This window comes from Archocentrus centrarchus, chromosome 16 (assembly GCF_007364275.1).
Source record: "Archocentrus centrarchus isolate MPI-CPG fArcCen1 chromosome 16, fArcCen1, whole genome shotgun sequence".
Classification (NCBI taxonomy): Eukaryota; Metazoa; Chordata; class Actinopteri; order Cichliformes; family Cichlidae; genus Archocentrus; species Archocentrus centrarchus.
Genome location: NC_044361.1, coordinates 16,983,358 through 16,995,022, shown reverse-complemented (window position 1 = coordinate 16,995,022; position 11,665 = coordinate 16,983,358). Strand labels below are relative to the sequence as shown.

General features: G+C 39.9%; 1 protein-coding gene across 1 annotated transcript; it reads right to left on the bottom strand.

The window, feature by feature from the left end:
* Positions 1 to 1,182: 1,182 nt before the first annotated feature.
* Positions 1,183 to 7,904, bottom strand: irx4a (iroquois homeobox 4a). Its single transcript, XM_030750279.1, has 5 exons — positions 7,542 to 7,904; positions 6,350 to 6,601; positions 5,370 to 5,476; positions 3,422 to 3,732; positions 1,183 to 2,464 (listed from the first exon to the last, which is right to left on the bottom strand). Exons 1-5 carry the CDS (start codon positions 7,584 to 7,586, stop codon positions 1,758 to 1,760), a joined length of 1,422 nt encoding a protein of 473 aa, XP_030606139.1. The 5' UTR covers positions 7,587 to 7,904; the 3' UTR covers positions 1,183 to 1,757.
* Positions 7,905 to 11,665: the final 3,761 nt, after the last annotated feature.

The window sequence follows — 11,665 nt, the reverse complement described above, 5'->3', positions numbered from 1 at the left end:
ATGCACCATTTTGTATATAGGTTAAGCAGGTGTACTTCAACTAAGTAAAATGGGACCCCCCCCCCCCCCCCCTCAATAAAAACAAGCACCCTCACAACATGTATGCCTTTCCTTGATTTTATTTTGCGGTTATGTCAACGTTGCTACTAGAAATGCTGCAGGCAAGGGTGCTTTTTTTCGGTCCAAGAAAAAAACAAAAAACAACAACAACAACAACAAAAATTATATAGAAAATCTCTTTTGTCCACCGTTGCACTTTCTTTTAAGGTAGGGGAGATCTCAATCGTTGGTGCTTTTCCCATTAAAATTCATCACTGAAGCACCCCCCTCACCCCCCACCCAACACACACACACACACACACACACACACACACACACACACACACACACACACACACACACACACACACACTACCCCCTCCTCACAGGACAGAGTCCCCCGAGAGCTCCACTTTCGCCATTACTGTCAAGTACCCTTGACTCCTTTCTTTTGCCCTTTTATCTACAACAACTAATTCGAGTTCCTTTGCCCTTTTCACTTTTAGACGACGTGAGTGCCTCTTTCGTAAAGCCCTTTCACTTTTCAGCAGAGAAATAAGCATCCGCGCTGTTTTCTGCGGGGCCCCCGTCTCCGGGAAAATTGAGGGGTTAGTGTCAAAACGAAAACTCTTCACTTCAAAATTATTTCACAGGGCCTCCGTTTTGAACCCATTAATGGACGTATGGCGAATAACTTACCCCTTTGACAGCTGCATCATGGAAGATGTTGAGATATTTCGATAATATTATCAGAGACCAGAGAGGGGAAATCAATAGCCCGACATGAGATATGACTGGGAACATCCCAATTACAGCCTGTTTAGAGGGAATTAATGAGGCAGATCTTAGATACTGATATTGTTCTGTCTTGGGGGAGGGGGTGGGTGGGGGGATGAGCTGCCTCATTTTCTTCCCGTCACTTCTCAAGAGTGAATGTTTTCTGAAAAATAAGAATGAGAGATGTTAGATTGTGAGCCTGTTTTATTCGTCCAAGAGTGATGGAAGTGAATGCCTTTAAAAATGTTTATTCTCCTCAACCTTACAGCAGGCCATGCACCACTTATTGTGAAGGAGTGAAGTCATTGTTTAAATTAAAGCAGATGCAAAAAAACAAAACAAACAAACAAAAAAAAAAACCACACACACAAAAAAACAACAAAAAAACGAAACAAAACAAACAAACAAACAAGCAAACAAAAACCTAGACAGGTGAGGAAGGGCTGTTTCAGCACCACAGACAGCAACTCTGACCAGTAATCCGACATCACAAGCGCTCTTCAGAAACCGACTTTTTATTTTTCAGTGAACAAAGTTGAAACGCTCTCATCCACTCCCAAGGACAGCAGTGCATTTGTGAGACTTTTTTTCTTTTAATAGTGATACTCAACCGCTGAGACCTAAATAATCTTCAATTACATTAGCATGCGCATATATTAAAGAAAAATTAAAAGGAAAAACCTTAGGCCTACGTTTTGTTCCCAAGATGTAAACTTTTTGTTATACATTTTGTGCGTGCGTTGAATTGAAAAATCCCGAACATGATGCTTCCCTTCTATAACTCGAATGTAACAGTTTATGGCTACAACTGCTTCAAAAACGAATAAAATATAATAAGGGAATCATAGACACGCAATCGTTTTTTTTTTTCTTCCATCCGAGTTTTAGTCACAAAACGTCTTTCTTTCTCTCTCTTTGCAATAAAGGATCATTTGGTTTTGTTAGGAGCAGAAAAGTTTGTTGATAGTTTTTGGAAAACTCATGGCACTGTCTTTGGAGGAGTCTTGATGCTGCTGCAAGGCCGATGTGCTTCTCTCAGCCTCCAGAATTGTGCCTTTGGTGTTCGTGGTCCAAGAGACGGTGGTGTTCGTCAGGGCTTGGCTCAAAGTGCTGTGCCTGAACAAGGGGTCGTGGAAAACCCCGTCCACCCAGTTTCTCAGGGTCGTGACCGGCGAGTCCTGCCTGTCCAGACCAGTCACGGGTGAGGTAGCGGCGGGGGACGGGGTGAGGGAGGAGGGCGGCGGCTGGCACCTCAGCATACAGGATGGGTACTCAGTTTGGTTCAGAGACGTTGCGGTTTGCGCCAAAGACCAGATCCGAGGTTTCCCGTCTAATATCTGGTGCCCTTGTTGTTGATTATAGCACGCCTTTTCCTGCTGCCTGCTGTCCGATTGGAAGACATCGTTTTGATTCGTTTTGAGACAACTTTTACTCAAGTCCTGCTCCCCTCCCAGAGAAACGGGGATGGAGATTTTCAGAGACGCGTCCTTGATGAGGTGTTCGGCAGGGCAGTCAGTTGTTGTTGTGGACATGTGCGTGTTCATGTGGTATCGGTGCTTCAGCTCACACTCCGAGTTTTCAGACTCCAGCGTGTCGAAATCATCCAAGTCGCTCAACTGGAGGTCCTTATCGGCCCGACTTCTGGTCTCTGGAGAACACGAACAGAAAAGAAACGGCGGGCGTGTCAGTGTCATACAGCAGGAGAGAATCGCGAAGGGAATGGAATACACTTCCAATAAAAGCTGAAAAATTAATGCTTCACACTTCCAAAATGAATTGCTTCTGAAAACCGACGTTTATTAAAGCTGTCAAAATCAAATAAAAAAATGTTCAATTTTAATATTCGACTCTGTCACAGTTAACTGCTAAGGCCTTTTTTATTTTTATTTATTTATTTATTTTTTGAATCTAAACTCAAGCAGTCTAAATCTGTTAAATATATCTGACCCATTATTGCCCTGTTTAACTCTGCCTAATGTTCCTCTATGAGTGAGTTCTTAGTGTTGACCAGGCTGATGGCAGGCCTGTGCAGAGAGTTCAGAAACGGTGCTGCTCACAGGTTGCAGGTTTCATGTGCATATAAAGGTGACTGAGTGTATAATGTGGCACAGTTCATATTACACATAATAAAATGTTCAGTCAAACTAGTTCTTTATCATTTCGGTGTAGTGGCTAGCTATAATTACAGTGTCACATTTTTTTTAATAGTTCTTTGTAACAGGTGTCAAAGTAAACTAAAATATAAGAGTAATTATAGTTTATAGGATCAAAGCGCTGATAGACTTCCCTACAGAGAATATCTCTGTACATTTCGATTTAAAGAACGTTTGAAGAGAAGTCTGCATTGAGTGTGCATATCTGTAAAGGAGGAAAAAATAAAGAATGCATGTTTGATCTTTGAAAGGCTCCAGTAAAACTTTCACAGGCATGCATTCATAACACCTTCCTGGTTGTTTTTATTTAGTCTTTATAGTTGCCATCATCATTTTTGTTATCATGGACTAAATCCAAAGTCAAAAACTTTAGTCATGATGTACTTAGACAGAGCTCAGCATTGAAGATTTACAGCTTTTCTTTAGTCCTGCAAAGCAGCAAAGACACTAACCATCATCATTGTTCTCGCTTTTTATTTGCTCCTCCTGAGACCCATCCTCATCGTCGTCGTATCGTTTCTCCTCTGAGCCCTTGTTCCTCGGAGGCCATGTCATCTTGTTTTCCTTCTTGAGCCTCCTCCTAGCATTTGCAAACCAGGTGGACACCTGTGTTAGGGTCATTTTAGTGATGATGGCCAGCATGATCTTCTCTCCTTTAGTCGGATATGGGTTCTTCCTGTGTTCCTGTAACCAGGCCTTCAGCGTACTGGTCGTCTCACGTGTAGCATTCTTTCGCCTCGTTCCCCCATCCATGGAACCATATCTGTTAATGAGAAGAATGCAAGCAAAATACTAATGAGGGAGTAAATATGATATGCACTGCTTGTTGCCTGACAATTTCTAATGCATTGTCCTGGCAGTTTCTCTCCTGGAAACCATGACAGAGCCATATGCTTCTTGGAATTATTTTTTTTTAACTGATGCGTATCATGCTTTATGTGCCTTGCAGTCATATTCCTACCTACATTGGTGCAGATAGAATTTAAAGCTGAATATCATAAGCATATTTAACTTAAGAAATATGATTTGGAAACCATAATGAAGGGCCTGCAAGCAGAAGATCATTACTTTGTCAAACATAACATACTGTATGCGCTAGTATTTCTTAGAAAGCTGCAAAGGCATGTTTGAGTCATGTGAATCATGTGTCAAATATACAAATTAGTCTTATCAGTAAGAATGAAAAATTTCCAGCTGTTTTTGTTGTATTACCTATTAAAACCCTTCTTAGCGCAGCCTACCGCTCCGTCCCTGTCCTCATCTGTCCCATAAATATCAACCACAAGCCTACATTTAAAATGCATGCTGTTGATTTTCAGTCCGCAGTGAGCTGTAAAAGTCCTCTTGGGAGGCTTTTATGAGGCCTTTATTGCTCTGTATAGCTTAGAGCAGGTCAAGCACTGAAAAGGGAATCAAAAGGAGACAAGTGCTGCACCTTTCCTTAGCCTGTGCTGTTCCCTCACAGATAAAATAGACTGTAAAATTGCTTTATTGAGTGTAATGATGAGCCCTCAGGTAAAAGATGGGTGCAGACAGTATGGTACTGCTGTAGGTCTGCTTGCTCATCTGGGTGACACAAGTTGTTTAGTTTTTTTTCCTTTTTTGCTGTATGTGCACTTTCTAGCATTCCTGATGACATCTTTTGCCCTTTATGCGGCATTAAGAATGATTTGGTAAATGTGGCATGCATTCTCACTTAGGTTTTGGTCTACATGCTGAAAAACTTGAAGTCTGTATGAGACATCTAGTATCATCGATAAAATATTGAGTGTGATCAGTTCATGCACAATAGTGATAAAAGCAGTTCTGTTACTGCTGCTGGGTTGTGTTCTAAGGGAATGCACAGTTAAGTATAAATCATGTTCACACCTTATATTTTCACCACATCACAGACTTAATGCTGATGTCAGCTGATTATTGGGAAGACCTTTCAGTATGGCAGGCATGCTCTTCAAAGCAGTGTACAGGCCTTATGTTTTGATGAAAGGGGCATGGGTCCTCTGAGAAAATTCACCCCATCATAAAAGAAATGTGTCATGAGATGAAGGTGATCACCCACTGTTGCTCGACGTGATGAGAATGGCCTTGACCCCTCAAGAATGATTGATTTAATGCCGGGAAACTGACCCTAAACTACAGCTCAGTGTTTACCTCTCGCCTATATCTTAGTTACATCCTGTGTTTGTCGCCTAAAAAAAGCCGGGATAAGTTTGCAATTCTCTCTGACAGCAGACTTAAAGTACACGGTTCAAGATCATTTCTGACCTAACTGACTTTCCTCTCATTTACCTGCACCCCATTATACTAAAGCAGGTTCTACAAGCCACCTCAAGTGATCCGTTGTTTGCTTTGTAATCAGGTTTCTGAACATGATACAAATCAGCTGTCATAGAAACCTACCTGTCATACTGATACTGCCCCAAGGTAGGATCATAGGGGTAGTAAGCTGTGGCCTGGGTTATTCCCGCATGCGCAGAAGCTGTGGCATCTTTAGTGTCAAATGTACCCTGCAATCATATATAAAGACAAGGTTTTAGAAGAGTGACAAAAACTGAAGGGAATTTTAGCTTGTGAAATGATAAAATTGGCAAGAATAAACTTATATCCCTAAAAGAGATGTGTATTGGTTGTACTTTAAAGTTGCTATCAATAAGGATAATGATTGTAAAAAGAAATTTTAACTATCAAACAAATAATTTTGTGCTAAAAGAAATGGGGAAATTTTTCCATATTATATTTTATATTCACATAAACATGATTGCATGCTAACTATAGGAACCAAGCTTGTTTTGGACTGAAAAATCTGAACGCGGATTATAAAAGACATCAGAAAAAAAGAAATCACTGGAAACAGCAGGTTCACATGTTCAATTGAGAGTGGTGGGTAAATGGAGAGTTTGAGGAACTCACTGGTATTTTTAATATTCTTCTCAACTCCACTTTTTAAAAAAATTTAACATGAAGCCAAAATAAAATAATTAATGCCATACTTTATATGGTCATGTCTTCCTGTTAGAGTATTTATTTAAAGAATCATAATCATAAATAAAATAAACTTTGTGAACTCATTTGCACTCAAGTTCTGACAATTTTATTAAACAGGCTACTGAGTCTTCAAAGACTGTCTATATATAAAATTCTACTTTTGTAATGATAGAACAGACTGTAAATGACAGAAATCACACAAGTTTATAACTAATGTGCTTCAAAACAAACTCAGGAAATTGTCTTGAATATAAGAAAACAGCTTATGCATTATAAAAAGCTAGTGTTTCGCCACGTAGAGCATACAAAAAGATAAAAGAGGTGTGCCTGCCTCAACTCTCAGAACCCTGCAGGTCCATAAATCAATGCCAAGAGGGATCAGATGAAGGGCTTACCAGCGAGTAGAAAGCCGAGGCGTCCGTGCCATATGTAACGTAATTCCCATATCCTTGACCGCTGGTGTACGGGCTCCCGTACACTCCCAGCGCGGCGGCTGAGCTCAGTTCGTGCCTCGCCGTGGCCAGCAGCCGGCTCTCGTACACGGGACAGTAGACAGGTGTCTGTCCGGAAGCCGCTACTCCGGAGTCGGCTATGGATCTGCCGGTGGACTCGCAGCAAGTGGTCAGAGAGTTGGTTGTCATCAGGAACTGGGTGGAGATCAAGACAAAATTAATCCTTTTCCATTTTTTAAAATTAAAACAATGGCTGGTTAAACGCTTCATTTAATGTTGCACTGGAACGACATAATATTAATCTTGATCATTAACTGGTGGCGAAGTTAGTTTAAAAGTTGCATTTTCTTTTTAACATGAAAATTGGCTCGATGGAACGAGTTCACATTCTACGCGTCTCACTTATCAGATCGCAAAATTATACAAGGTTAAAGGAAGTTTATATATATATATTTTAATATACAATTTAATTCTTCTGAAATAATCTACATGATCTATCCCTTACTCGTGGATTAGGTATTTCAGAATGTCAGAAATTTAGTGATTAAAATACACAATTAACTGATCAGATCCTACAGTAAGTCGAATGATTCACGCCTATTCGTGTGATAATGTGCGCGTAAACTGTGTACAAAATCCACCGTCTAATAGCCTCGATCCAAATGAAACCTATGGCTTGCATACAGATATGTGTTTTCTCAACATTGCACAGTAATACCGAAAGTAATGCCCAAATGATTTTCCATGGCTCAAAGCCAAAATAAAACAGCTGCTGGGTTATAGCGCAAAACACACGTGGCTGTGCCGAACAAGTTGCCATGTGTGTTCCAGAGCAGATAAACATATGGTTGACATTACAGAGCGGCTATTATCTTACAGAAATCAGTGAACAGGAGGTCGGGGGTCTCGGTGGTTTCTGGTTACCCTCTTTTCACCCCTTTTTTTCTCGCTTTGGAATCACAGGTATCACTGGCTGCAACGCAATACCTTTCGGATGCCCGAAAGGACATAAAAAGTCTCCCGTAATCTTGGCGAAAGTGCGTAAAAAGACGACGCTTAAATCGATGAGACTGTCACGCCGTTGCAACAGGAATACCACAACATCCTATATACAAACGTAGTTACACGAACTTACTTGTGGAGCAGATGAATAGGGATATCCAAATTGTGGATATGACATGGTAGAGAGGTCCCCCAATATCCAGAAATAAAGCGAGACTGAAGGTCTCCACTCTAACGCAGGCTGCGGCTCTGTTTGACTGTACCAATTGATTGGTAAGCACAGGCTCCTAGGATGCTTATAGGGCGAAGCAGAGTAGCATGTTTAATTTGTAAAATGCCCTCACTGAAACGCCTTTAAACTGCATTAACAACGGCAACAAAACCACCAAATTATAGCTCTACTTTTCCTTTCTGAAACTCTACTAAAACAAATAAACGCATTAAGATAACACGAGTTTCTCTGCCAAGAATAATCACTTTGTTGTCAGATACATATTTTTGCCTATAAAAAGTAGTATAAAAGACGTCAGCAGCAGAGGCAGGTTGTTTTAAACGGCGGTGACGCTGACGTCAGAAGTTTCCCACTCTAAAAATGACCAGACTGTAACTTTAATATGCATTTTCTTTCTCAGGATGACGAAAGAAGAAAGAAGAAAGAAAGAAAGAAAGAAAGAAAGAAAGAAAGAAAGAAGAAAGAAAGAACAATCCAAAGAGGAATGTTTAAGAGGGAACAAGGGCAGGAGCACCTTTATGAACATGTCCTGGAGATTAATTTGCACAGGCAATCAATCAGTTAGGCCAATCAGTGTCTTAAATATGCACATGTGTGTATTCGCTGAAATTAATTAGGCCTAATAAAGCACATTCCTATCATTCCTCCGCACCGATTCTAATCACATTGGGAACTAATTGATTTAAAATTAATTAGTAAAGAATGTTTTTATACTAAGGAGAAAAAATTCAAATTGCAGCTGGGTAGAAGATTAAATAAATAAATTAATAAAGTTAATCCATTTCAAAATATCAATATTTGTTGCAATATCTATCTATCTATCTATCTATCTATCTATCTATCTATCTATCTATCTATCTATCTATCTATCTATCTATCTATCTATCTATCTATCTATCTATCTATCTATCTATCTATCTATCTATCTATCTATCTATCTATCTATCTATAACTTGTGCATTTGTTAGGTACACTCATCAAACTGCTGTACCTAAGCAGTCAAAACCCCCAAACTGGCTCGCCATCGTGCCTGTGCGCACTGCCCTGCTTGGAGAATCCCGGGTTGAGACATGTGGATAGCCCCAGGGGTCACTCCTCAAATTAATGATGATGTACTCCTCCTCCTTCTCCTCCCTCCCTCCTCCTTCTTCTCTCCTCTCCAGCTGGATCTCTGCCTGCCGGTGACAGGTCGATTGAGAGTGATTGATGACTATCTAGGGGACCCCGGCCAACATAATAATATGATTCCGGCACCTTGCAATAATTGCTTGCTTTCATTTACAGATGAAAGAAGTAATAAAGAGCTGTAAGGACGAAGACGTTTGTGCTTCTGTTAAGTAACTTTTGCCTCGCGTTGGTCTTTTTTTTTTTTTTTTAATATTATTTTCTTGAAGAAGTTGGGGTTTTGTGGGAGGGCGGGCTTTGTAAGATGTCTGTTCCCTCATTCATTTTGACAAATTGAATTATAGGGGGTTAGTACCTCCAAGCAAATGGCCGCATTAACACAGTGAACGGGGGGGTCAAAAGGGATCAGCCAGCCCTTTTTAATTTGCATTAACTCTAATGCCACCTCAACATTAACAACCCGTCTGAACCGCTCAAGCATACACTCACTCACACCTCACACGCATACGGAGGGCCTACAGCTCCATGTTGTCTTATTAATTTAGACTTTTTTTTTTTTTCATTCATTTGAGTTAATGTGAGACGTAGTGCATAAAGGCAGGGCGGGACCCAATCTATATTCAACATCACGCACAGGGCGAAACGAAAGAGAAAGTGATGACAAGTCGATTTTTTTTTTGGGGGGGGGCTGCACAAACATAAACACAAACACACGCATATGCATTATAGACCAACCAGGGCGGCTAGCTTTGTCTGTTTCTATTTGCATACATGTCTACACATATGGGCATACAGAGATAAGGAGAGGGTGGAAAAATCTGAGAGACACATCCACTGGACTATAAGCTACAGCTCACATCTCCTTCTCCCTCCCCTCTGGGTGTATACCTTTTCATTATCCACTGCGTTACCCAGTGTTATCAGGCGCCTGTAATAAAATATTTAGGCGCATTACTGTATGCTTTTAGATGGAAAATGAAGGAGGTTCATGCTTGTTTAGCGTTTAAAGATTAAAAGAGAAGCTTCTGTTTTTTTCTCCCCTTTCCTTCCAGATGTGAAGAAGCAGGGCTGTTGTGTGCTTTAAGTGGAGCAAGCAGGGGGAAGATGTTATTCCATTTTAGGGCAACTGCAATGCTTATGGTCTGATTGCATTTTCTTTGGTCTCTTCCCTGTTTAGTGAAGACAAACATGATAATCAGCAAAGGATTTTTTTTCCTTTTTATCAGTTGCTAATAATCCAGATTAATGAGCCACTTGGAGGTGGCTTTACTGTACAGATTAGGATAGATAGCCATGTTCAGTAGTCACCTGGTGTAGGAGTATCCATCATGTTCACAGAGCAACATAAATCAACCCCTTCACTCAAATTAGACTATACATCACTGTATCACAATTTGCTCTGCATAAGAATACCCACAAAGAGCTTTAAATTGTGCTCATTCAGTTAAATATTCAAGTTTGTCACGTGAGATCAGCCCAAACTACTGTAATTTGAATAATCTTTAGTTTAACTTTAAATTAAACCTGATAACTTGCATCGACTTTCCAACGGAACTCATAATGCAAAGTGTCACTTTCCTGATAATCTGCTGTTGATTAATGAGCCAAGAGGAGGAGAGTGTGTGGAAGATATATGTGTGTGAATGTTTATGCGTTAAAGAAATACACACGCGCGTGCGCACACACACACACCCACACACACACACACAAAGAGAGAAAAAAGAGAAAAAAGAGGGTGGAAGCTGAGTTTACAAACTGAACTGTGCTGTGCATTTGTTAAAGTGATTAACTTGGGTTTTAAATAGTGACGAGCAAGTAGTTTGACCATCTTTAAATCTACATGGTCTGGATCTGTAACCACACCCCCCCAAAAAAACAACAACAAAAAAAACCCCAACAACAACAAGAAAAACAAAACAAGAAAAAGTTTTACATCTTTAAATTTTGTATTAAAAAAGATGTATCAATTATGTATCAATTATGGACTTATTTTTTGTTCTTCCACACATGAATCAGAGTTAATGATTTTAATATAAAATCATGTATAACAGCATGCTGGAATGCAACATCCTTTACTGAAATCATATGACTTCAACAACTTTGGAACAATGTAAATATGAGTATTTGCAAATATTTCTCTGTCTAAAAAGACACAGGGGATATTTGTAGAGCAAGACAAAAAAAAAAAAGGTTTTTTTTTTTATGTAATTTCATTTTTAATTTTTTTTCTGAGATGAATTTGTTTAACTTTAAATGAGCAGTTTATGTTCCAAGACTGAAGCATCTGAGGCAAAATATGTAAGTTCCGTTCACAAAATGAGAGCTGACTTAGATCTGAGACAGGAAACTTGTCTGAATCAAGTGTGGTTCAGTGATAGTTCTGATGTTAACCTCTGCCATGTTCAAACTCCCCAATGTGGGTTAAGATGAGGTGAATGAACTCAGTTGATCAGCTTTTCTTTTTAATCTTCTCTTCTCTTCTCTTCTCTTCTCTTCTCTTCTCTTCTCTTCTCTTCTCTTCTCTTCTCTTCTCTTCTCTTCTCTTCTCTTCTCTTCTCTTCTCTTCTGGAATGTTTATCCATAATGACACCTCATAATTTTAAAGGTGGAGTTCTTTTTGTTACAATATGTGGACAATGCTGCAGTGCTCTGATGTTTTCTGGCTGACTGTCTCATTCACTGTTTTTTTCAGTCAGCAGTGTAAAACCCAATGGTGACCTCAATAGTTGAAGACAGCTGCACAGGCAAACTTGCTCTATGACATGAAGCCCTGAGCAACTCCCAGGCTTTCCAGTAGTGTCCATGTTTCTTTTTCTGTAGTTGTAGAAATACGTTTAAGCATTTTTACATGGTAGCATTCAAACAGAATGCTTATCCAGCACAACTTTAGTCTAGCTACT